Raw genomic sequence first — 27700 nt, 5'->3', positions numbered from 1 at the left:
AACAGACCTTTAGGACAACTTGTAGATAAACGTTATGTAGTACAGTGCAGAACTGCTACAACACTGATTATGATCATTTACAGATACAAAATAATAATAATATACAGATGTGAGCCAACTCATGTACAACTTTAAAAACATGTCTGTTTCAGTTTAGTAAACTTAGCAGTGTTTCCAAAGCAGTGAAACCAGAGTCCAGCATAGAGCGGCTGAGTGAATGTGGTCTGGACTCTGTGGAGGAGAGTCATGGTTTCAGAGACGCTGTAGAAGGACAAAATACCTGCTCTGTGATCCAGGTACACTCCTACTCTGGAGGAACGAGGACCTGAGACACGAGTTTGGATGTTGTTGTGCCAAAATATATAACTGTTGTTGTCACAATCTAATGACCAAGATTTGTCATTACATCCAAATCTACATTCATTCCCACTCCCTGTTCTGCTGATATTCTTGTATGCGACTGCTACATAAGCTCCGTTTCCTCTCCACTCCACCTCCCAGTAACAACGTCCACTCAGACTCTCTCTACTCAGGACCTGCCACATTATAGTGAATCTGTCTGGATGATCAGAATAAGACTGTTGTTGTTTCATTAATGTTGCTTTTCTGTTCCCCTCTGATAATAACAGCTGTGTGTTTGCTGTGTTTGGATCCAGTGTGATTTCACATGAATATTTTAAGAATCCAGCTCTGGTCTTTGGCTCTGGTGGATCTGACAGTAAAACATCCACTTCAGTGACTGTCAGTGAGATGTTTGTCCATTCCTCTCTCAGAATGTCCTGTAGTTTATCTCTGACCTCTGACACAGCTGCTGTCACATCCTCAAAGTAGCTCAGAGGACGGATATTGATGCTGGATGAGTCTGTAGACTCACTGAGTGCTGACAGTGAGGGGTAGTTGTGTAGAAACTGGATGTGATCCTCTGTGTGTGAGAGCTGCTTCAGCTCAGCATCTTTCCTCTTCAGCTCAGTGATCTCCTGCTCCAGCTTCTCCTGAAGCTCTTTGACTCGACTCACTTCAGTTTCCTGCTGGGATCTGATCTGCTGCTTCACATCAGAGCTTCTTTTCTGGATGAGATGGATCAGCTCAGTGAAGATCTTCTCACTGTGCTCCACTGTTTGATCAGCAGACTGATTGATGGCCTCCACCTCCTGTTGAAGCAGCTTCACATCTTTCTCTCTGTCCTGGATTCTCTGCTGGATGTTTTGTCGACTCACCTCCAGCTCTCTCTGCCTCTCAGTCCTTTCTGCTGCAGCTGAGACTGTGTCGTGGCCTTTATGTTCATCCACAGGGCAGAGATAACAGATACTCTGCTGATCAGTACGGCAGAACATCTTCATCACCTCATCATGACGAGAGCAAATGTTCTCCTGGAGCTTCTTGGAGGGCTCCACCAGCTTGTGTTTCTTTAATGGAGCCACATCATAATGAGTCTGAAGGTGTTTCTCACAGTAAGAGACCAGACAGAATAAACAGGACTTGAAGGCTTTCATTTTTCTCCCAGTGCAGACATCACAGGCCACATCTTCAGGTCCAGCATAGCAGTGATCAGCAGGAGCAGCTTGGAGTCCAGTCTTCTTCAGCTCCTCCACTAAATCTGCTAACATGGTGTTTTTCATCAAGAAAGGCCTTGGTGTGAAAGTCTGTCGGCACTGAGGGCAGCTGTGAGCTTGCTTTGTATTTTCTGCATCCCAGTGGGCTTTGATACATCTCATGCAGTAGTTGTGTCCACAGGGAATAGTTGTGGGGTCCTTCAGTAGATCCAGACAGATTGAACAGCAGAATTTTATATGGTCGTTCTGAAATTCTAGCTCTGCCATTTCAGCTCTCAGTTTCATGTACAGCCAACATGTGTCTCTGTCTGCAATAATAGAAAAGTTTGTCTGAGCTTGCAGACAGACAAGCTGGTTACACCCACTCACAAATTTAAAGAACCTTGAACGTGAAGGAATGAGGAAATATGTACCGCGCGTGGAAGAGGGAAATATCATCAGGGTTGGGTTTTTAAAAAATTTTTTTTTAGATACAGTTGTTCAAGATGCTCGACATATTTTCATTTACAACAAACAGAAGTTTAACATAATTACGTGCTTTAATGACGTACATGTTATGATGCATTAATTATGTTATATTTCCACGTTAATAATATGCTTTAGTAAAGGGCACACCTATCGTAAGTCAGCAATGTTAACAAAATACTTGCTGTGCTGCCAATATTTGGGACACAAAACATTATTTTTTATATCACAAACAAACAGATAAGTAAAGACCAAGAACACAACAGAAATCTACCATCCAAGTTTGCATCTGGCCCTTCTTGTTTGCTGGGGTCATGGACACATTGAGTGTCACTCGAAGCAATTCAATTCAATTCAATTCAATTCAATTCAATTCAATTCAATTCAATTTAATTTATATAGCGCCAAATCACAACAAAAGTCACCTCAAGGCGCTTTATATTGTACAGTAGATAAAGAGAAAAGCGCAACAATCATATGACCCTCTATGAGCAAGCAGTTTGGCGACAGTGGGAAGGAAAAACTCCCTTTTAACAGGAAGAAACCTCCGGCAGAACCAGGCTCAGGGAGGGGCGGGGCCATCTGCTGTGATTGGTTGGGGTGAGAGAAGGAAGACAGGATAAAGACATGCTGTGGAAGAGAGACAGAGATTAATAACAGATATGATTCAATGCAGAGAGGTCTGTTAATACATAGTGAGTGAGAAAGGTGACTGGAAAGGGAAAACTCAATGCATCATGGGAATCCCCCGGCAGCCTACGTCTATTGCAGCATAACTAAGGGAGGATTCAGGGTCACCTGGTCCAGCCCTAACTATATGCTTTAGCAAAAAGGAAAGTTTGAAGCCTAATCTTAAAAGTAGAGATAGTGTCTGTCTCCTGAATCCAAACTGGAAGCTGGTTCCACAGAAGAGGGGCCTGAAACTGAAGGCTCTCCCTCCCATTCTACTTTTAAATACTCTAGGAACAACAAGTAGGCCTGCAGAGCGAGAGCGAAGTGCTCTAATAGGGTGATATGGTACTACAAGGTCATTAAGATAAGATGGGGCCTGATTATTTAAGACCTTGTATGTGAGGAGCAGGATTTTGAATTCAATTCTGGATTTAACAGGAAGCCAATGAAGGGAAGCTCTCTCTTTCTAGTCCCTGTCAGGACTCTTGCTGCAGCATTTTGGATTAGCTGAAGGCTTTTCAGCGAGTTTTTAGGACATCCTGATAATAATGAATTGCAGTCGTCCAGCCTGGAAGTAATAAATGCATGAACTAGTTTTTCAGCGTCACTCTGAGACAGGATATTTCTAACTTTAGAGATGTTGCACAAATGGAAGAAAGCGGTCTTACATATTTGTTTAATATGTATGCTGCAGTGTCTTTAATCTAACCGCTGTGTATATTGCCACCAGATTATTTTTTTAAATCGTGGAAAGGGTTGCATCTAATTTGTTTCTCACCTCTCCTCCCGGCAACACCTGGCCTCCAGCTGGCAAAGGCCCAGGAACTGCAAAACCAGTCTGAGTCTTTATGACATCTTTTTATGGTAAGGTTGGTGAAAGGGAATGTGCCAAATGTAGTATCTGTTGGTTTCAAACATTTGCAGAATTATTGTCTTAATATATTTGTCTTAATGTTCCCGCTGTTAACTTATTATTATATTCGAATGACAGATTGACTGGCTATTTGGTGAAGGGCTGCAACTCCTCGAGGATCAGTGTGTGCCAGTTTATGATGGAGAGTGGACCGTAGTGGCTTATTGTCAGGGGCCCTCGTTAAAGGGTTTTTTCCCCAGTGCCGAGTGGTTTCTCTGTAGTTAGGATTACCTTTAAATTACAGATGTTATTCTTCTTGGTTTCTTTGTTAAAATCTGTTCTGGCATTTATTAGTGACTTTTGTTGTTAACATTTGTGTACCTCTTGATAAAATGTATGCAGCATATTAGGTTCAAAATTCAACACACTTGCTAGACTCATATTTACATGTTTGTCAGACTGGGTTTGTGAGGAATCAGAGCATAATTCGTAAACTGTGTGATTCAAAATGAAAAAAGGAGGGAATCCAAATCAACTCAGAAGAAAATTAAGTAACAAAAGCAAACCTTTTACGAGTTCAACACAAAACAGGAAATCCAACTTATGCAAAAACAGACATCTTGACAACAAGAAGCTCTATATACTAGAGTTGGATTAGATAACAGGACAGATGTGGGAATACTGCACTGAAAAACGAACGAGGGGCAGGCAAGCCCAAAGAACGAAAAAAAAAAGCTTGAAAGTAAACACAAAATTTAAGATGTGAGAAAACAATCCAGCTAAATATGCGCCTTGGACTATGAAGGAAGTTAAACAAATATCTAGAGTAGCTTTCTATCATCTGAATTTACTTAATCTCAAATCAGCAATCAATATTAAAGGTTACACAAAGCTGGTTGTCAACTCAGTTCTCCCAATCTAGCAACTGGCCTGGTCACATGTAAGTGGTGGTGTTGGCAGCATCCGACCAGTCACAACTATGGATGGAAGTATACTGGCTGCAGGAGGGCTGAAGGTTTAATATTAAAAGCACTGTATGAATACTTTAAGTACTAATCTACTCAAAAATGCAGATCGTGTAATTTAATAAACTTGCCAATATCACAACTCTATCATCAGGACAAAGATAAACTGATGGACTATAACTGAGTATTATATTAATGTTTGACAGATGGTTTTAGTTTTTATTCCTTCAGCTGCAGCTCAGATTTGAGAGCAACTAAAAAATTAATATTAAAAACAGCATTCAAATGTAGGCTTAATCGTGCATATATATATATATATATATATATATATATATATATATATATATATATATATATACATATATATCTGTGTGTGTGTGTTAAAATAACACAGTAGACTGTTGCAGTTTATTATTATAGGATTAGTTTGGATTAAAGTTTATTCTGTACTGGTCCATTGCTGCCCCCTAGTGACTAATGGAAAACAGAGCAGCCGTTTGTGAAACTGATGTTGCAGAGCACGTGTCTGTTTTCTGTCTTATCTTTTGTTGCGGAGCACACTCAGCCAGAATGTAAATAACAATTTTAAGGGGGAGCTAAAGACTTCTTGTCATCTTTTACCAGGTGGCAATGGTGTGTACAATTACTTGAACCTCATTTACTCGTCGCCACATTTACTGATGTCCTGGATTTTTCAGAAACATCAGTGGAGCAGGATGCTAGGCCTAAAGAGACTGACAACCATCTTACCTGGAGGACTATGATGTGTGGTATCCAACCAGCTAACAAGAACCATCTCACTCTGAGAGTAGAGAGTGTGCTGGGATGATCCCATCTGTCCAGTAAAAGGTGTTTTTCAAGTTCTTTCAAGTTTATTCAAGTTACCAGAATTACAGTTATCAGGGTGCTTCTTAGATGACATTGACAAAACTATTCTTTGAGGTTGAAGCCAACAAGGGGAAAACAACTTCAGGAAAGCATGCTGAGACTTATAGAGGTGGTAATAAAACTGCAGCAAAGACCTGCTGCCCATTCCAGCAGATTCCCTTCATACGTCTGTCTCAGAATTAGATGTTATATTTGAAAGGAAAGGTTGAAAAATCTCTGTCATCTTTTCCTCTTCACACCCAGCAGGACAGAATACAGGAGCAACATTTAATTTGGACTAAACGAGTAAACTGAATGTCAGGCGACTTGCATTAAAGTTGCAGCAACTGACTCCTACCCACTGCTGCGTTCTCTCCCAGCTCATGCGAGCCCACACTGACCCGTCAGACTGGTTTGAATTTGATATCCAAGTTGCTGACGGTAAAGCAGAGATGGCAGGGATAAAGATGAGAACAGCTTGTCACAGATAAAACAGATAAAGCCTAAATATTCTTCCATTCTGCTCAGTACTGATCCTGACAGCTGCAGTTGCTCCACAATTAATGACACCCTGTCTCATCGGGCCTCTAGCGTAAAATCGACCATCTTATTGGTACTGTCATTCAATAAAATACAGTAATAATGAATAATAACTGACCATAACCATTTAAAAAGTTGTCTTGTAGAGGTGCTTTACAGCTGCTCTCACAGGGATTCAGGTTGTTTTCTTTGGAACAAGAATTGCTGGAATCCAACACAATGACATGGCTTTCTGTAAGCGGACATAGTGGACATAACTCTGCAAAACTAGGTCGCTCTTCCTGACTGAAAGACAACAACAGAAATGAGCTGAAATGAGCAACTTTCTGTGGAATGTCAGTCGTCGTCTTCTTTCGGCCGCTCCCTTCAGGGGTTGCAGATCATTTCCCTCCATCTCTCCCAGTTATCTTCCTCTGTCACACCAACCCGCTAGATGTTTTCTTTCACTGCATCCATTAATCTTATCTTTGGTCTTTTACTCCTTTATTTCCTCCATCTCTAACCTCGTCTATCCTGGTCTTCAGCTTTGCCACCTCTAAGTCTCACTACCACTGTGTAAACCCTCCCTTTCACTCTTGCTACTGTCCTCCTGTTACAAATCACTCCTGTGCACTGTCTGTCTTTACATGGTTGACCTCTAGCCAGTACACATTTCAAATCCTGGACTGAAAGTCAATGCCAAGATGCTTCCTGGCACAAAGTGACAACATTCAGAGCTACTGTTAGATTGTGAGGCACATTTTAAGGGAGGAGAGAAACAATTTAGCAGAAAATTCAAGGAAATGTGATCTACTCTGTAGGAGCAGCTGGCTAAACAACAGATAAGTTTGAGCAACATCATTTTGAAGGCATGTGTGCGATAAGATCAGTAAACTCAGCACTGGAAGTCTGTCGTGGCACAAACTGTTACAACAGAAGTACTGAGGACTGTGCTGCAAAGACAGAGTACTGGAGTCAAAGACATTAGGTTCTGTATTATTTATCACTCATTTTATTCAGTGACGATATTTCCCAGAGAACTGATTGGTCAGTGTGCGGTGATTTATATGTGTTGATCTCTAATCTGGAACCTAACCAGTGTTACACCACAAAGGAAGTTAACACAGGCTGGCTTAAATTGCCTTAGCTGGCTCAACAGAACATGAAAACCACATATTGCCTTAGCACACGTCTAACATGAATCCACAGGTTTAGATTTTTCATTACCCACTAATGTTGTTTACAGTTCCCAAGATATTAAATAAAGTTTTACTCTTTGGGACACACCATATACTGATCTGACAGCTGGGTAACCTTTGAACTCAACGTTTTTATATTTAGAGCACTCAACCCACATCCAGCAGACTCATGGTGTATAATAAAATGCTCTATAAACCTCTACACTTACTACATTTTCATGTCCTTTTGAACTGAGCTCCTGCTGAGAGTCTGCAGCAGCATAACCTGTGCATCGTGTTTGTGTTTAAGTCCGAATCCGAACACTCTTTTAAATCCCAAATTGTTAATAAAGCTCTGCAAACAGGACCACAGGAACTATAATACAGACCGAGGCATATTTATGCAAACGTGGAATGCATGATAGCAAAAACAACTGTTTCTAAAATATTTTTTAATACAGTTCAACTATATAATTTCAAATATTCTTCCTTAAAATGAGATAACACATTGTTTCAGGTGTGTTTAACAGACACAGTTGCAGTTAAAAGTGATTTACAGAAGTCAATGAACAGCTTGCAGCATTATCCATGGTTTACGACACACTTATACACACGTATGTGTTTAAAACATGATGCATTGAGTATTTCTTCTTCAGTCACCTTCTTAACTCACTACCTCTCTGCATTGAATAATATCTGATATTAATCTCTGGCTGTCTTCCACAGCATGTCTTTATCCTGTCTTCCTTTTCTCACCCCCAAGTAGTCGCAGCAGATGGCCCCGCCCCTCCCTGAGCCTGGTTCTGCCGGAGGTTTCTTCCTGTTAAAAGGGAGTTTTTCCTTCCCACTGTCACCAAAGTGCTTGCTCATAGGGGGTCATATGATTGTTGGGTTTGTGTCTGTATGTATTATTGTATTATTGTCTACCTTACAATATAAAGCGCCTTGAGGTGACTGTCGTTGCGATTTCGCGATGTGTATAAACAAAATTGAATAGAAAATTAAATTGAAAACATGAACAAAGTGAGTTGCTATAGAAATGTGTGATTATTATGATTTTGTTAAAGAAATGTGTACAAGTATGTTTAAAAATAAACAATAAGTGAAATGAAAATGAATGAATTAATAAAAGAGTCAGCTTGAATTATTTCTCTGTAATGAAGCTGTTTTAGTGAAAGAAAAGGTCTATCTGACTGATGAATGTCCTGGGTTGTTCTGCTCTGAATGAACTTTGACCTTTGTGGTGCTTTAGGAGGAAAACCACTTCAGTTTTCTCCTCAAACTAGTTTCACATATTCTGTATCAAATCTGAGTGAGATCCTGGAATGAAGGGTTTGTTCATACCTCAAAACTTTTCATTTAAAAAAGCATCCATTTGTCCACACATTAAAATAAATTATGTCATCATTCATTACTTACATAGAAGAAACAACTTGTTTGTTAATTTACAAAACAAGAAAATATTTTGTCTCCCAAATGATAGATGCAAACGTAATAATATATTTAGGATATGATAAACAGAGTATATGTGTTAAAGGCAGGTCTGGTGATTACTTTTAGACCTGTGAAGTGGAAGAGAGACAACAACATAGATATACATAAAAACAAATGTTAAACAATCATTTAGAGCACAGAGAAGTTTTCAATTTCATTTTATGAAGTCCAAATTGTCAAATGTTTCACTGACTTTCCATCTCTGTGTTGTAATAAAAGACAAAGTGCAGATTTAAACACACCTCATTATGGATGACTTCAGTCTATCTGATTTCGCAAAAGTTTCCTGCATCACCTTCAAGCCAAAGTCCGACATAGACTGGCTGACTGAATGTGGTCTTGACCCTGAGGAGGTGACTCATGTTTTCAGAGATGGTGTAGAAAGACAAAACACCTGCACTGTGATCCAGGTACACTCCTAATCTGGAACACCGAGGACCTGAGACAGGAGTTTGGCTGTTGTTGTACCAAAGTGTATAAGTATCTTTGGAAAAATTCAATGCCCAAGATTGTCATTTCGTCCAAATCCACATTTTTTCCAGCTCTGCTCTCTGCTGATATTCTTGTATGCGACTGCTACATAAACTCCTCCCCCTCTCCTCTCCACCTCCCAGTAACAACGTCCAGTCAGACTCTCTCTACTCAGGACCTGCCAACATTTAGTGAATCTGTCTGGATGATCAGAATAAAACTGATCTTGTTTCATTAACGTTACTCTTTTGTTCCCCTTTGATAACAACAGATATGTGTGCGCTGTGTTTGGATCCAGTGTGATTTCACGTGAATATTTTAAGAATTCAGCTCTGGTCTTTGGCTCTGGCTCCACTTCAGTGACTGTCAGTGAGATTTTTGTCCAGTCCTCTCTCAGAATGTCCTGTAGTTTATCTCTGACCTTTGAAACAGCTGCTGTCACATCCTCAAAGAACTTCAGAGGATGGATATTGATGCTGGATGAGTCTGTAGACTCACTGAGTGCTGACAGTGAGGAATAGTTGTGTAGAAACTGGTTGTGATCCTCTGTGTGTGAGAGCTGCTTCAGCTCAGCATCTTTCCTCTTCAGCTCAGTGATCTCCTGCTCCAGCTTCTCCTGAAGCTCTTTGGCTCGACTCACTTCAGTTTCCTGCTGGGATCTGATCTGCTGCTTCACATCAGAGCTTCTTTTCTGGATGAGATGGATCAGCTCAGTGAAGATCTTCTCACTGTGCTCCACTGTTTGATCAGCAGACTGATTGATGGCCTCCACCTCCTGTTGAAGCAGCTTCACATCTTTCTCTCTGTCCTGGATTCTCTGCTGGATGTTTTGTCGACTCACCTCCAGCTCTCTCTGCCTCTCAGTCCTTTCTGCTGCAGCTGAGACTGTGTCGTGGCCTTTATGTTCATCCACAGGGCAGAGATAACAGATACTCTGCTGATCAGTACGGCAGAACATCTTCATCACCTCATCATGACGAGAGCAGATGTTCTCCTGGAGCTTCTTGGAGGGCTCCACCAGCTTGTGTTTCTTTAATGGAGCAACATCATAATGAGGCTGAAGGTGTTTCTCACAGTAAGAAACCAAACACACTAGACAGGATTTCACAGCTTTTAGCTTCATGCCAGTGCAGAGATCACAGGCCACATCTTCAGGTCCAGCATAGCAGTGATCAGCAGGAGCAGCTTGGAGTCCAGTCTTCTTCAGCTCCTCCACTAAATCTGCTAACATGGTGTTTTTCACCAGGACAGGCCTCGGTGTGAACGTCTGTCTGCACTGAGGGCAGCTGTAGATTTTCTTCTTTTCCTCTTCATCCCAAAAGCCATTAATACAGTTCATGCAGTAGCTGTGTCCACAGGGAATAGCCACCGGATCCTTCAGTAGATCCAAACAGATCGAACAAGAGAAGTTTTCTCGGTCCAGCTGAACTCCTTTCTGCGCCATTTCACCCAACAGTGTCAGTGACTGTCTGAGTTTCGTTTCCTTATAATCGAAACTATGCTGAGCTGTTATGTAAGCAACATAACCTTCTGCAGTAAATGGGTTCTGCCAGCTCTTACGCAAGACCACCTGTTGATCAAACTGCAGAATTGAAGGGAAAAAGCAAACATGTGGACCACAAAGAAATAAAGTGTTAGAGAGTGAGAAGAATAGGAGGGATTATCAGGTTTTTAAAAATTCTAACTTTAAGACTTTGGTCACCTTAATTTTTAAATGGTAAATTAAAAATAAAGTTGTATACAAGCGATTACTAAAACTCTTAGTTTTGTCACTTATAGACCAATGTGACCTTTAGTCCAGGAAAGCTGTAAGCTTTACTCTCAGCTGTCTTTGCATGTAAGGTGGGGTATGCCCTGGATAGGTGTCCAGGCTATACAACATTTAGACATTTCAACTAAATATTCCAATCACAGGCCAAATGAGGGTATTGTGAAAATGTGGTAGGGTTACTTTGACTAAGGTAAGGCCCCAATTCCACAGGCATAGAGACCAGTCTTAAAATGTATTGGTTACATAGTAAGGTACAATGCAGTCAGGCACAGCTTTGGCAGCGTTTCCAGTTTGTGTACTTTGAATGGCATCAGTCATGTTTGAACCTATAGCAACGCAACAAGAGATCCTTTCTTTCAGTAAACACAGTGTACTAGGCTTTTGTTGTCAAAGGGAGGATGGATGTTATGCAAACTTAAGCTGCATTAAATGAGCTCCTATATAAACAGTAGCTTGATTGATAACATACAAATGCAAATATAGTTGTCACCTGACTCTGCAGCTGAACCTGTTGGAGACCGATCCAGAGCTGAGTGAATCTGGCTGTATGATAATCATGTGATTTGATTTCAACAATATGAAGAGGCTGCGGGACATAAATGAAGGTTAAACAAGTTAACTTGTGTTATCCACAATCAAACAAGACCGTCCTGATAAGTTTCAACCTTTGAACAGTTTGTATCTTTGAACTGTGATTGACTGGCCACCAGAAATTCAGAGAAAACGACATACAGAGACCGTTGAAAACAGAGTGTCAATAGAGTGTGTTGAAAATGTTGATGTCAGGAACAAACCGAAATGACAGGGCCAGTAAATGTAGCTTGTGAAAATAGTTGAAAAATTAAAGGGAAACGTCATCACACGACTCCAATCACACAGAAAATGTCTAAAGCAAGTCCTGTTTTTCAATTCTACAATGTTAGTGTCACAGTCTGCGAGGCAGGAGGAGCAGACACAGGCAAGGAGACGGGACTGAACTGGAACAAAGACCGAGTCTTTATTTGCCTGGTAACAAGAGATACACATGAAACTGTGAAGACTATGAAAAACAAAGAAGCTATGACAACAATGTCTTTAAACTATGACATTTAACTATGACATGCGCTATGATCTTAAACTATGACTAGACGTGGAAACACAGATGTTCTGACAAAGACAGAATAAAACACAGACTAAATACACACCAGGACTGATCAGGGGAAGTGGAAACACACAAGGAAACAGCTGACACAAATGCACATAATGACACACAGTGGAGTTGTAAAGCTAAGCACACTGACCAAGGGAAACACAGGACCTTTACAAAATAAAATAGAAAACGTAGACAAGACAATACCAGCTTAACAGATTTGGCACACATGAAAAACTAGACAGGAACCCAAACACAGAAACCAAGGAGACAGTGATAAATAATGGCCGAGCTCATCCTCAACTAAAACCAAAATAAGAATCACACAAATTATAATCACAAATCGAACATAAGACAAATACAAACTACACTCAGAACGCCAGGTCAGAGACCCAGCCTGTGACAGTTAGATGGTGCAGCTCCAGACCAAATAACTGAGTAACGAACGATACACTCGTACAGGACGCCATGATTTATTAGCAGGATGAAGGCAGGGTTGTGCATCACTTTCAGGCTGTTAACCTGCAGGAACACAAAACTTCACTGAGCCTTCAGCAGCTTCAGCATCATCAGTAAAGACAGATTTAAATATGTGTAATATCACACTGTGTCATAAACTGTAATACTGATGCTGCATTCAGGGACCATGGGACAGATGGATTAGAAAAGTTACCTGTTGAAAAAGATCATAGAACACTTTATTGCTGCTGAAAACAGAAGGAAATGATGTAAAAATCGTGTTTATTATAAAACCCTGACCTAGAGCGGCTGAGTGAATGTGGTCTGGACTCTGTGGAGGAGAGTCATGGTTTCAGAGACGCTGTAGAAGGACAAAACACCTGCTCTGTGATCCAGGTACACTCCTACTCTGGAGGAACGAGGACCTGAGACAGCTCTGGTCTTTGGCCCTGGTTGTGTGAGTAAAGCCTCCACTTCAGTGACTGCTAATGAAATACATTTTTTTACTTGTGGTGCTTTTTTAAAAGACGTTTATAAAACAGTTGGAACAAATTGATTAAAATAGAAACCCTGTTTTGAGCCCCTTGCTGCTCCTGATGTGGATGATTAGGTTTTGCTGTTTGTTTTGTGAATTGAATAAATAATTTGGGGTTTCATCAAACACAAGAAAACAATAAATAAGAGAATACAGTCACTTCATGTACTACACATACGACACGTGTTTATTTTTATTCTTATTTATTACCAATTCTACTGTCTTAGTCTGTGATGCTCCTTCATGGTTCGAGCTCCAACAGAAGCTGAGTTTCAACCCTGTTTTGAGCCCCTTGCTGCTCCTGATGTGGAGGTTTTGCTGTTTCTTTTGTAATTTGTTTTTTTTTTTGGAGGACTTGGGTATTGCCCTTAAGGTGGACTAGAGTAGCTGCCTTGGCAGAGGTTTGCACTCTCAGAGTGCTTCCTGTTGACACTGGTCTGCTCTGGTGGCATCCTGTCCACTCATATCTTATCTTCCCACTAAAGAGCCATTCCAAATAAATGAATCTTCTTATATGGTACAGTACAGTTCAGCTGTGGGTGTGGCAGCCTGCTATTGAATGTACAAGACTTATCCGTAGGTTACGGCATGACATTGAAAACAATATAAATACATATGTACGAGCTAAAGCTGTTGCTCTCAGTCCCTAAATCACGGCTGAAACTTAGAGGAGACCGAGCGTTCTCTATTGTGGCCCCGAAGGTTCGGGATGATCTTCCTCTTCACATTAGGCCGTCTACATCAATGGTGGTAAATCTCATTAAAACTCATTTTTATTTGCTGGCCTTTGACTCAGTCGGTAACAGGAACTGTTATTTTATTGTTATTTATGTACAGTATTTGTTATTTTTATTGTACTTTTTATATTTCTGCTGTACAGCACTTTGGTCGGCCATGTGTTGTTTTTAAGGTGCTGTATGAATAAATTATGGTATGTATGGGGTTACTTGAGTTCATATATGTATTTAACAATACAGCTACAATACAGTAAAAAGCATAAACTTTAAATGGCCTTCTGTCAGGGTTCCTGGGTCGCTGACAGAGTGTTTTCTGTTTATGTTCGGTTCCTTTTTCACCTGTTCATATTTCCTGCTTGTCTGTGCCTCCTGTCCACATGCATTATGTTCTAGTTCTCTTCCTGTGTGGCATCAGTTCAATCACGTTCAGCTGTGTATTCCCTTGTTGTGTCATTGTTGATGTTGCCGTTACGGTCGTGCGTGTTTTCAGTTTGGCTCAGCCACTCAGTGTTCGTTCATGTTCTGTTCATCCATTCTCATTAATAAACAGCCTTCAGTTCATCAGTCATCCACGAGTCCTGCGTTTGGGTCCTCTTTTCCTTCCCTCCACACCACAAAGCCTGACACGTTCAGCACTGAACCCTGATTTAACCCTGATGACCTCACCGGGCATTTTTATTCATTTACTTGAACTTTTTTGTTGTTTCCTTGTCTGTGTTACAGCTTGTTGGATTGATTTTTTCCAGGAAATCTACTTTTAAGTCAAATTTTTGAAATGTAGTGCTTTTTACCCTTACATGTCATCCATACAGTTGATGCATTTTGCATGCTTTTGATTCTTTGTCATAAAATCCTCATACAACAATATGTGGGGTTTTTTTTTTAGCTTTTTTTTCATAAATGACCTAATCAGCTTGACCCTTTTCCCAAAATGATCTAACATTGAATTATTTTCAGGATTTCAATCATTTTAATGCCAGTTTAGATATTTAAATTATTAAGACTTTATTCAAACCAACACAAAAAAACTAAATATTTTTCATGCAATAAATAGTTCACCATGTCACATGATTACATTATTATTTTTTGTGTCATGCAAAGTACATCCATGGACAAAAATGTGCATGAACAAAATCTGTTCATTTTCTCATATGAATATAATCTCATATAAATCGTATTCCCTGATTATGAAACGGTTTCAGTTCACTCTTAAACTTAATTTTTTTGTGGGAGATCCTAGAATGAAGACAAAGGACTGTGACATTCTTTTAATTATTAAAACCTTCAATTTGTTTGTCAGCTTAGACAACAAAATCATAAGTATTTGGTGTGCTAAACATAAATATAATTCTCTATCCTTTCTTTATATACTGATACAAAAAACTGTGTGAACATTTCTTTAAAGGGGGTCTGCCCATGTCTCTGTTCTTGAAAGTGGAACAGAAACAACAAGGTAAATTTACATCAATACAAATATTCATTTACACATTTGGAGCACAGAGATGTTTCCATTTTCATGTAAAAAATAATTTTACAAATTAAAAACATTAAGCGCGATGATAGCCTCCATGGCTAAACAGACAAAGGAATAATCTCCAGAGAATAAACTGCAAAACATCAGGAGAACAACTGGAAAATGTCGAGGTACCACCCACAATGTTGACTGACAGCTGATCTCTGTGCAGAACAAAAATGGCGCAACAATGATGGAGAAAACATTAAATGCAGATTTATATGAATATGAAATTCTATTATAATTTACAGAACTTAGCGCTTATTACACCAGAGTAAAGCCAGAGTCCAGCATAGAGCGGCTGAGTGAATGTGGTCTGGACTCTGTGGAGGAGAGTCATGGTTTCAGAGACGCTGTAGAAGGACAAAATACCTGCTCTGTGATCCAGGTACACTCCTACTCTGGAGGACTGAGGACCTGAGACAGGGGTTTGGATGTTGTTGTACCAAAATGTATAACTGTTTTTGTAATAATTGAATGCCCAAGATTTTTCATTACGTCCCAATTTGCACTCATTACCCCACCCTGCTCTACCGATATCCTTGTAAGCGACTGCGACATGAATTCCTCTTCCTCTCCACTCCACCTCCCAGTAACAACGTCCAGTCAGACTCTCTCTACTCAGGGCCTGACACCAATAAGTGAATTTGTCTGGATGATGGTAATAACATTGTTGTTCATTCATTACTGTTACTTTTCTGTTCCCCTCTGACAGTAACAGACATTTGTGCGCTGTGTTTGGATCCAGTGTGATTTCATATGAATATTTTAAGAATTCAGCTCTGGTCTTTGGTTCTGGCTCCACTTCAGTGACTGTCAGTGAGATGTTTGTCCATTCCTCTCTCAGAATGTCCTGTAGTTTATCTCTGACCTCTGACACAGCTGCTGTCACATCCTCAAAGTAGCTCAGAGGACGGATATTGATGCTGGATGAGTCTGTAGACTCACTGAGTGCTGACAGTGAGGGGTAGTTGTGTAGAAACTGGATGTGATCCTCTGTGTGTGAGAGCTGCTTCAGCTCAGCATCTTTCCTCTTCAGCTCAGTGATCTCCTGCTCCAGCTTCTCCTGAAGCTCTTTGACTCGACTCACTTCAGTTTCCTGCTGGGATCTGATCTGCTGCTTCACATCAGAGCTTCTTTTCTGGATGAGATGGATCAGCTCAGTGAAGATCTTCTCACTGTGCTCCACTGTTTGATCAGCAGACTGATTGATGGCCTCCACCTCCTGTTGAAGCAGCTTCACATCTTTCTCTCTGTCCTGGATTCTCTGCTGGATGTTTTGTCGACTCACCTCCAGCTCTCTCTGCCTCTCAGTCCTTTCTGCTGCAGCTGAGACTGTGTCGTGGCCTTTATGTTCATCCACAGAGCAGAGATAACAGATACTCTGCTGATCAGTACGGCAGAACATCTTCATCACCTCATCATGACGAGAGCAGATCTTCTCCTGGAGCTTCTTGGAGGGCTCCACCAGCTTGTGTTTCATTAATGCAGCCACATCATAATGAGGCTGAAGGTGTTTCTCACAATAAGATGCCAGACAGAATAAACAGGACTTGAATGCTTTCATTTGTCTCCCAGTGCAGACATCACAGGCCACATCTTCAGGTCCAGCATAGCAGTGATCAGCAGGAGCAGCTTGGAGTCCAGTCTTCTTCAGCTCCTCCACTAAATCTGCTAACATGGTGTTTTTCACCAGTGCAGGTCTCGGTGTGAAGGGGTGTCTGCACTGAGGGCACCTACAGTTTTCCTTCTGATCCTCTTCATCCCAGTGGGTTTTAATACAGTTCATGCAGTAGTTGTGTCCACAGGGAATAGTCACCGGATTCTTCAGTAAATCCAGACAGATTGAACAGCAGAACCTTTCTTGCTGTGCCATTTCACCTTGCAGTGTCTAATTGTCAGAAACAAGGAAAGTAGTTGCTCACCACAGACATGCTGGTTACACCCATCGAGGAACTAGAAAACATGTGAACAAGGAAATTTATGCACCACCGAAGTGGGCGGAGTCAACAGTGGTTTTTCCTGGAACAGGAGTTTCTGAAGAGGCAGGACATGTTTGGCAAGTACAGCCATACAAACCTGTCACAGTAGAGAGGACATAAATGCAAGACAGATCTGTTAAGAAACAAAACGCGAGCCTTCATTGGCTGAAAAAAGACAGAAGAATCCCCTAAAAGGACATTAGAATCACACAAAACAGGAGGGAGAGGAACGTCAAACAAACAGGTTAAAGAACAGACGCTGTGATAATCACAAAAAAAGAAAACCACACAATAATGCAGACAGTTTTTTTTAAAGCTTAGAAAATCAAAATCATAAGTCAAAGAATAGAACATTTGGAGTTTAATCAAACACAAGAAAACAATAAATAAGAGAATACAGTCACTTCATGCACTACACCTACAGCATGTGTTTATTTTTATTCTTATTAATTCATATTTATTACCAGTTCTAATGTCTTAGTCTGTGGTGCTCCTTCATGGTTCGAGCTCCAACAGAAGCTGAGTTTCAACCCTGTTTTGAGCCCCTTGCTGCTCTTGCTGTGGAGGTTTTGCTGTTTCTTTTGTGATTCGTTTTTTTTGGGGGGGATTTACTCATTTGTCTCACCCATCCTGGTAAGTGAGCCAGTACAGATAAAAAAGAGTTGTGTGTTCCCCTTAAGGTGGACTAGACTTTTTTGTCCTTTCTTATGTTTATGCATTGATGTGTTTGCTTCTCACGGGCTGCAGTGAAACTAATTAGGTGTAAAAATCAAGAACAAAGTTTGTTCTCTTCACTTATTGCGCTTTTAACCTGTTACAGTGCAGTGAAATTGTTCTCAGCCTGCTGTTGAGATTGCGGAACAACTGGGTATTGCTTTGTTTGTCATGAGCTGATTAATTCATGTGAAACAAAGATTGTTTGTTTTTTTTTCCTTCCCATTAATCTTCACTGAACAGAAGCTTTTTGGTGTAACCTGTCCTGGGTACTAACATATGTTGTTACTGCAAGCAACAAAGTGCCTAAAGCTACAGTTTTAAAAGACTTCTTTGCCAAGTTGTCTGTCATTTGTATGCACAACACTGATTCTTTCCTTGAGTTGCGTGTTTTTTTTATGCTTGAAGGATTATCAGGTCAATGTTAAGCAGTTTAAAAGGGTGTGTGGGGACTATATAACACTATCACAAAACCTTCAGAATTATTGCTCAAGGACATTAAAAATTTTTTTTTAAAAGTCTGGCTCCTTGAAAGCAAAATATAAACAAATATGACTCAAAGCTTTTACACAGCACTGCAAGTCTTGTAAAAGATTTTTATTATTGAATATATAAACCAATTTTTCCACACTGGTAGAGACAACATTATTCTGGCATTGTCATCCTCTACTTAGCACATTGTTCACACGTATATGTTCTTGTAGGAATACACATTGGGGCATTCCACATACTGAAGACTTGATTAGCTGTAAACACGTGCTTTCAAGTTTTAAGAAAATCAAATCAAATAATAATAGATAATAACTTTATGTATCTACAGCTGGTTCCTACACCACAGGAATGAGGGCTAGGAACAAATTACTCTGTATCAAAGGTGGTATTCTAGATCTTTTAGGACAATATCGTGATTTAATGTGTGAAACAGAATTCAATTATTAGTTGGTCAAAAGTCAATGATGTTGCAGTTTTACACTTGCATCATTGAATCTATCCTCACTTCCTCCATCATCATCTGCTATGCTGCCCATGGACAAAGGCTGGCTGCAGTGCGTCATCAACTAAGGAGAAGGTGATTGGCCGCCCGTACAAGATCACCTGAGACAGGCAAGGAAGAGTGCTGCTGACTCTTCCCACTCCGGACATGAACTGTTTGTCTCCTCAGGGTCCATCAGAACTAACAGCTCAGAGCATAACAGCAGTTTCTTTCACCAGGCTGCTGGACTATTAAACAACACCCACCCTCACCCCACAACTTTGCACATCATCTTCTATTTATTCTCCCTAGCTCCCATTTATGGCCTTTTCATGTATTTCAATTTCTGTTATAATATCTGTGCATATGACTCACTCATATCACTGTGACTCCAGGACAAATTGCTTGTTTGTGTGTAAACCAATTCTGATTCTGAGCTATGGTTTCCCGTCCTTAACATAGATGGCCTCCTTCACTCTGCTTTGCAAAGAGCCTGTCCTTTGTGATTTTACAATATGAGTATTGTTGTCCTCAAAGCAGCTGAGGAGGAGGAACGGGCACTGCGTCAAGTTATTTTAGTTAGTTAATGCAGGTAGTTTGAAAGTTCTTAGATCGTTAGTAGAGATGTAGAGAAACCAACACCGCGAGAAGATCTGTGACTTCACTTATGCATTAAGCTTTTCTTTGGTAATAAATATCCTGATTTATCAAACTTACCCAGAAAGACTTGTTGGTAGGAGTTTATTTTGTTGCTTATAATGACTAATTGCCTGTCAGCCACTCACACGCATTGTTTCTTTCTGTGTTTATTTATATGCTCAGCGTCAGTCACAATGCACAATAGCTGGAAAAACCAGTATGCAAAAAAAAGTAAAATTTCTCTACGAGTCATAGGGCTGATCATTTTCTTATTTAAAAAAGTACACGTAGTGTGCGGTATAGTGCCATAGTTACTTAACCTATGAAGCCTAGTTTACTTTTGAATAAACAATTTCTGACAGATTAGAAATTCAGGTTTCAGGGTTTAGTATTTGTGTTCGTTACCATGTTGATGTTGAGCCTAAACACAGACAAGGCCACTAATTATGTGTTATAGATGATTCCTTTAAGATTTATATTCAACTGTAAAACATTATTTATAGTAAATGTTGTTATTCTCTGAAAAACATCAGCAGGTGAAGCAGTCGGTATATTAGGTGACAAAAAACTGTGAAGGGTTAAAGGCAAGACTTCACTGAGCAACAAATGATTGTCACCTGTTTACCATCAAGCCGATCATTAACAGGAAGCAGCAGGTGCAAAGAAAAAAATCATGGGCCGTAATGGAAAGCTCAAACTGTCACTACCTTGTTTACTACTACTTATCTAGTATAATTTCTGCATTTCTGCATTATTATTACTGTTTTTTTCACACTTTGTACTGCACTGTGTTTTAATCTCACACCTGGAGTGTGAGACAGTCTCAGGGTTAAACCACGACAGGCCAAAGATTAAATCGTTGGGTGTGGCACAAGAATGTGTTGAAAAAGAAAGTAACGTTTGCCAACAAATTTATGGTTTAAATATTTAATTCCGACAATTAACTATAGTACAGTATAGTCATCTATCAATTGAGCTTGAAATGTTTCCCTTCATTTGTTTATAATAATGTTTAATAAAATATACAAATTAAGAATTGTGTAATTTTATACTAAAAATGATAATAATAGCATATAGTGATAATTTGCAGTCAATATATGACACCGTTGTCCATGAATCTGTAGATATAATTACACAGTTATTACACAAGGTTTGATCGTTACTGGGAGCTACAGTGGGGATGAAAGACAATCCTGGCAAAAGCCTCATTTAATACTGTAGCTTGTGTTTAAGTGTTTAATAAATCAGATGAACACACATTCAGATTTTTAATTATTTTTTACATGTGGAAACTGCACGTGAGTCTAACGTTCTGGGTGAAAAAGTGCATAATAGAAGTGAAGAATATAACATGGCAACGTGGAGTGGGTGGGTGTGTTTATCATGTCCTCCTCCCTCAGTCCCAACTGGGCACTGCAGAGCCTGGTTCTGCTGGAGGTTTCTTTGCTTTAAAAGGGAGTTTTTATTCCCCACTGTTGCCAAAGTGCTGCAAACTTCATCTTCCTGCACTTGTGTGAGTTCCCAGCTCCTCTAGATCCCTGTTAGCAGGATGAAGGCGCCCTCTTGTGTTGACCTCAGTTCACAGACTTTAGTTGTCAACCTCCAGGAAGATGTGTAAAAACTAAATGTCATAAAACACTTTTGAACTAACTTAAAAAAAAATCATAACCCCCAAAACCCAAACTGTCTATGTCACGGTTAGCCAGGCAACCATGTGGAGAGAAGAGGCACTGACAACAGCGCAGCTGTGAGTGAATTTATTTATAGTGAAAGGCAAAATCCAAACAAAGTCTTAGACAGACAGAACCTAAACTGGGATAAACTAACTAAAAGAACATGAGGAAGGTAGTAAACGTTATGAAAACCTGAACCCCGGGAACGAAGAGCCTGAGACACAGAAGCAGAGCACTGAAAATAATACTGAAAACCGAAACCAAAAATCAATAATAGTACAAAACTCAAAACACTGGGTGGCAGACCCAGGACTGTGACAGTCTTAACAAACAACCCCAAAACAAACAAAAACTGTTTGTTTTGCTTGACTGACAGCTGATCTCTGTGGTGTTGACAAATGCCACAACCAGCATGGAGAGAAAAAACAATAACGATATATTACAGATTAAAAAGCAGAACAATATGAAAGATTTTGATCTATTTCAGTTTAATAAAACTAGCAGAATCTCCATGAGTGCAAACATCCGGATATGTGATTTCAGAATCCAACAGGGATTCAAGCATGTCACCATTGTATAAAAGTAAAATACAACAATATTAGACAATACCAAAATACTTCATTCTACTTGAGTTTAATTAACTCAGCAGTGTCTCCAAAATTGCAGTAAAGCCAGAGTCCAGCATAGAGCGGCTGAGTGAATGTGGTCTGGACTCTGTGGAGGAGAGTCATGGTTTCAGAGACGCTGTAGAAGGACAAAATACCTGCTCTGTGATCCAGGTACACTCCTACTCTGGAGGAACGAGGACCTGAAACAGGAGTTTGGATGTTGTTGTACCACAATTTATAACGGTTTTGATAACAATTTAATGCCCAAGATTTGTCATTATGTCCAAATTTAGATTCATTCCCACAATCTTCTCTGATAATATTCTTATACGAAACTACTACATAACCTCCTCTCCCTCTCCACTCCACCTCCCAGTAACAACGTCCAGTCAGACTCTCTCTACTCAGGACCTGATATCGTACAGTGAATCTGTCTGGATGATCAGAATAAGACTGTTGTTTATACATTAATGTTACTTTTCTGTTCCCCTCTGATAATAACAGCTGTTTGTGTGCTGTGTTTGGATCCAGTGTGATTTCACATGAATATTTTAAGAATCCAGCTCTGGTCTTTGGCTCTGGTGGATCTGACAGTGAAACATCCACTTCAGTGACTGTCAGTGAGATGTTTGTCCATTCCTCTCTCAGAATGTCCTGTAGTTTATCTCTGACCTCTGACACAGCTGCTGTCACATCCTCAAAGTAGCTCAGAGGACGGATATTGATGCTGGATGAGTCTGTAGACTCACTGAGTGCTGACAGTGAGGGGTAGTTGTGTAGAAACTGGATGTGATCCTCTGTGTGTGAGAGCTGCTTCAATAGCTGCTTCAGCTCAGCATCTTTCCTCTTCAGCTCAGTGATCTCCTGCTCCAGCTTCTCCTCAAGCTCTTTGACTCGACTCACTTCAGTTTCCTGCTGGGATCTGATCTGCTGCTTCACATCAGAGCTTCTTTTCTGGATGAGATGGATCAGCTCAGTGAAGATCTTCTCACTGTGCTCCACTGTTTGATCAGCAGACTGATTGATGGCCTCCACCTCCTGTTGAAGCAGCTTCACATCTTTCTCTCTGTCCTGGATTCTCTGCTGGATGTTTTGTCGACTCACCTCCAGCTCTCTCTGCCTCTCAGTCCTTTCTGCTGCAGCTGAGACTGTGTCGTGGCCTTTATGTTCATCCATAGAGCAGAGATAACAGATAATCTGCTGATCAGTACGGCAGAACATTTTCTTCACCTCATCATGACGAGAGCAGATGTTCTCCTGGAGCTTCTTGGATGGTTCCATTAGCTTGTGTTTCTTTAATGGAACCACATCATAATGAGGCTGAAGGTGTTCCTTACAGAAAGATGCCAGACAGAATAAACAGGACTTGAAGGCTTTGATTTTTCTTCCAGTGCAGACATCACAGGGCACATCTTCAGGTCCAGCATAGCAGTGATCAGCAGGAGCAGCTTGGAGTCCAGTCTTCTTCAGCTCCTCCACTAAATCTGCTAACATGGTGTTTTTCATCAGGACAGGCCTCGGTGTGAAAGTCTGTCTGCACTGAGGGCAGCTGTAGATTTTCTTCTTTTCCTCTTCATCCCAGTGGGTTTTAATACAGTTCATGCAGTAGTTGTGTCCACAGGGAATAGTCACCGGATCCTTCAGTAGATCCAAACAGACTGAACAGCAGAATTTTATTTGGTCCATTTGATTCATGTGCTGTGCCGTTTCACCGTCTCTCAGTGACTGTCAGACAGTTTGACTTTCCCTGAACAGAAACAACCTCTGTGCTCTGAAGGGAAACAGATCTCTGCTCTTGTTCACCTCCTACAGGAAATGAGGCTCACCAGCAACTGCATTTACACCATGTTGTTTAGACCCATCCTGATACAGACACATCTGTGAAGGGAGGCGCTAAAAATATCTTGGCAGAGTGACAATGAGTTGTTTATAAGAGCCAGGGTATGGCTGCAGTTCTATTGTGCAGTCACAGACACACTCTGTTCTATCCAAAGTTTTGTAGAATTCAAAATGTTATTTGAGTTTTCCGATCTCCTTGCTGTGCAGCTTTGCCCTCACTGACCGACACTTTCTGAATTCCGTAGCAAAAAAAAATTGCTACTCGTGTTCACATCTTAAAGGAAATGAGACTTACTGCATATACACCATAAATTTTAGATACACCCTAATACAGATTGGTCTGTAAATGGTAGGCACCACAAGTCATAAAATCACGAGGCACTGTTTTCAGGGTGTGTTATGTTTGCATTACAGTGTGCTGTAACAACTGCGACCTAGTTAATCTTTGATAGATGGACCTGGAGATTTGACATTTGGAATGTAACAACCAGGGACTTTGTATTTGTTACGTTTTTAAAATCTTTATCAAAATCAATGAAGCTATAATGAATTAAGGTCACACTTTAAATTTTAAATCGTTTCAATGTTAGTTCCTTCCTGCACTTTGTGAATGAGACACGGCTCCTGTTGACCTCTTACACAAAATGAGGCTCTTTAGCAACTATGTAAACACCATGCATTTTCAATACAGGCTTAAACAAACTTGTCTGTAAAGGGAATGTAACAAAGAGTCATAAAGAGCTTTATCTGTGACAGGCAGGGTGTGCTATGTTTTCTTTATGTCATGCAATAACAACAGTGACCTAGTTACACTTTGGTTGTTGGACTTGTTGGAGCTGTAACATTCAGCAAGCAACACCAGGGGATTTTTATAAAAAATATTTTTTAAAACCTAAGCAAAAAAATTGCGTTTCAATGAATAAAGACCAAACTTTATATTTAGAAACATCTTCATCCAAGTTCTTTCCCACACTTTGAGAATGAGGCATGGGTACAACTGTACAGTCACACTGTAACAAATCAAACTCATTTTTAGATGAGAAGACTGTATGAGAAGCATTACACCAGATATTTGATATGTATTTTGTTTATTTAACACAAATCTAAACTTTGATGTCGTCATGGTCCTGGGTCATTAGACCCAGTGTTTGTGTTTAATATTGGTTAATCATCGCGGCTTCACAATCCAGAGCTTCATTCTGGGATGAGATGGATAGCTCAGTAAGTCTTCGTCACTGTGCTCGGATCGCAGCTGTTGATGATCAGCAGACGATTGATGCCTCCACCTCCTTTTTCTCACAGTGAGAGATCAAAAATGCCTGGATCAGACGGCAGAATATCCCTCATCGCTGTTCTCCTGAGCAGGCTCACAGCTTGTGTCTCATGCAGGACTTGAAGGCTTTCATCTTTCTCCCAGTGCAGACATCACAGGCCACATCTTCAGGTCCAGCATAGCAGTGATCAGCAGGAGCAGCTTGGAGTCCAGTCTTCTTCAGCTCCTCCACTAAATTTGCTAACATGGTGTTTTTCACCAGGACAGGCCTCGCTGTGAAAGTCTGTCTGCACTGAGGGCAGCTGTAGATTTTCTTCTCTTCCTCTTCATCCCAGAAGCTTTTAATACAGTTCATGCAGTAGCTGTGTCCACAGGGAATAGTCACCGGATCCTTCAGTTCTTCAAGATCTCTGCTCTTGTTCACCTCCTACAGGAAATGCTGTTTAGACCCATCCTGATCAAACACATCTGTGAAGGGAGGCTCTAAAGTATGATTCTGACAGAGATACAAATGGCATTTAAGGAAGGCAATGTTTGTGTTTGTCTGATTTGCAGGAGCATGCAGCAATATGTTTGACCCAGTTAAACTTTGATACAGTGGGATGCAAAAGTTTGGGCAACCTTGTTAATAGTCATTATTTTTCTGTATAAATCGTTGGTTGTTACAATAAAAAATGTCAGTTAAATATATCATATAGGAGACACACACAGTGATATTTGAGAAGTGAAATGAAGTTTAATGGATTTACAGAAAGTGTGCAATAATTGTTTAAACAAAATCAGGCAGGTGCGTAAATTTGGGCACTGTTGTCATTTTATTGATTCCAAAACCTTTAGAACTAATTATTGGAACTCAAATTGGCTTAGTAAGCTCAGTGACCCCTGACCTACATTTACAGGTGAATCCAATAATGAGAAATAGTATTTAAGGGGGTCAATTGTAAGTTTCCCTCTTTTAATTTTCTCTGAAGAGTAGCAACATGGGGGTCTACTCTCAAATGACCTGAAGACAAAGATTGTTCACCATCATGGTTTAGGGGAAGGATACAGAAAGTTGTCTCAGAGATTTAAGCTGCCCGTTTCCACAGTTAGGAACATATTGAGAAAATGGAAGATCACAGGCTCAGTTCAAGTTAAGGCTCGAAGTGGCAGACCAAGAAAAATCTCGGATCGACAGAAGCGACGATTGGCGAGAACATTCCGAGTCAACACACAGACCAGCACCAAAGACCTACAACATCATCTTGCAGCAGATGGAGTCACTGTGCATCGTTCAACCATTTCAGGCACTTTACACAAGGAGATGCTGTATGCAAGAGTGATGCAGAGGAAGCCTTTTCTCACCCACAGCACAAACAGAGCTGCTTGAGGTTTGCTAAAGCACATTTGGACAAGCCAGCTTCATTCTGGAATAAGGTGCTGTGGGCTGATCAAACTAAAAATGAGCTATTTGGGCATAACAAGAGGTGTTATGCATGGAGGAAAAAGAACACAGCAGTCCAAGAAAAACACCTGCTACCTACAGTAAAATATGGTGGCGGCTCCATCATGCTGTGGGGCTGTGTGGCCAGTGCAGGGACTGGGAATCTTGTCAAAGTTGAGGGACACATGGATTCCACTCAGTATCAGCAGATCCTGGAGACCAATGTCCAGGAATCAGGTGACAAAGCTGAAGCTGCGCCGGGGCTGGATCTTTCAACAAGACAACGACCCAAAACACTACTCAAAATCCACTAAGGCTTTCATGCAGAGGAACCAGTACAACGTTCTGGAATGGCCATCTCAGTCCCCAGGCCTGAAAATTACTGAAAATCTGGAGTGTGAGTTAAAGAGAGCTGTCCATGCTCGGAAGCCATCAAACCTGAATGAACTAGAGATGTTTAGTAAAGAGGAATGGTCCAAAATACCTTCAACCACAATCCAGACTCTCATTGGAACCTACAGGAAGCGTTTAGAGGCTGTAATTTCTGCAAAAAATGTGGTGTCCAAATTTATGCACCTGCCTGATTTTGTTTAAACATTTATTGCACACTTTCTGTAAATCCAATGAACTTCATTTCACTTTTCAAATATCAGTGTGTGTGTCTCCTATATGATATATTTAACTGATGTTTTTTATTGTAACATCCAACGATTTATACAGGAAAATAATGACTATTAACAAGGTTGCCCAAACTTTTGCATCCCACTGTAATTTTACACAAAACACCAGTTTGTTTAAATTATTTAAAATGTTCAGCAAACTTCTATCTTCTATCTAATGAATAAAAATGCATTGTGTGATCCTCTTGCACTGAATCTGTGAGACACTGTAAGATGAGCCCTCGGTTGTCATAAATCCAGTCCCACATCCATGACAACGAGATGTCCTCGATGTGGCATCATGCGGGCAAAAAAAACACAAAGCACAAATAACATCACATGATGAGGCCTGTGGGTGGTTTAAACTGCTGGGAAGTGATGAAAGAACAGCACTTATTGCCCTCCTCCTCTACAGAGCGATAGTTTCTCTACTTGAACACAAATGGCCTCCTTCCTTTTGTCAAACAGCCTGTCTGTTTCTCAGGATCTGTACATTGTCCACAACACCGTATAACAACTTACTTATTCTGGATTGAGAGTCCAGACAGTCAGAAAAATGGAGGGATTTAAAGAGGAGACTTTCTTGATTTTCAGTAGCCGAATGACTGAATTAAATTCACAAAGTATCTTTAAGTTAAAAAAAACTGGCTCACTATAAAGTGCCGAACCACAAAAAACAGAACAATAAAGACAAGCGTCTTTAAAGATGATTCAAAAACAGTTGTAGGAGCAGTTT

The 27700-nt window shown here is 40.4% G+C and overlaps 2 protein-coding genes and 1 pseudogene across 4 annotated transcripts in view; all 3 read right to left on the bottom strand.

Moving 5' to 3' along the window:
- Positions 1-5: 5 nt before the first annotated feature.
- Positions 6-23471, bottom strand: LOC120744757 (tripartite motif-containing protein 16-like). 2 transcript variants are annotated; one of them, XM_040049297.1, is made up of 2 exons: positions 23400-23471; positions 8-1742 (listed from the first exon to the last, which is right to left on the bottom strand). In XM_040049297.1, exons 1-2 carry the CDS (start codon positions 23463-23465, stop codon positions 132-134), a joined length of 1677 nt encoding a protein of 558 aa, XP_039905231.1. In that variant the 5' UTR covers positions 23466-23471; the 3' UTR covers positions 8-131. The 2 variants fall into 2 exon arrangements, with proteins under 2 accessions (XP_039905230.1, XP_039905231.1); XM_040049296.1 differs by lacking the exon at positions 23400-23471 and having other exon boundaries at positions 6-1848.
- LOC120744754 lies at positions 9494-10977 on the bottom strand (annotated as a pseudogene).
- Positions 15039-27700, bottom strand: part of LOC120744761 (tripartite motif-containing protein 16-like) — a 31245-nt gene continuing 18583 nt past the window's right edge. For both annotated transcript variants that reach the window (XM_040049302.1, XM_040049303.1), the window contains 2 exons: positions 25142-25228; positions 15039-16874 (listed from right to left, as the gene is read on the bottom strand). In XM_040049302.1, the coding sequence (XP_039905236.1) occupies positions 15420-16874; positions 25142-25228 (1542 nt within the window). In that variant the 3' untranslated portion in view covers positions 15039-15419. The remainder of the gene's footprint in view (positions 16875-25141; positions 25229-27700) is intronic.

This window comes from Simochromis diagramma, unplaced genomic scaffold, assembly GCF_900408965.1.
Source record: "Simochromis diagramma unplaced genomic scaffold, fSimDia1.1 OVJJ01000355.1, whole genome shotgun sequence".
Classification (NCBI taxonomy): domain Eukaryota; kingdom Metazoa; phylum Chordata; class Actinopteri; order Cichliformes; family Cichlidae; genus Simochromis; species Simochromis diagramma.
Note: the sequence above shows the minus strand (reverse complement) of the source record. Positions and strands in the feature narration are given on the sequence as shown.

Excerpts from the sequence above, each read along its gene's own strand:
- LOC120744757 (XM_040049296.1), bottom strand. The coding sequence starts at position 1,838 with ATGAAACTGAGAGCTGAAATGGCAGAGCTAGAATTTCAGAACGACCAT.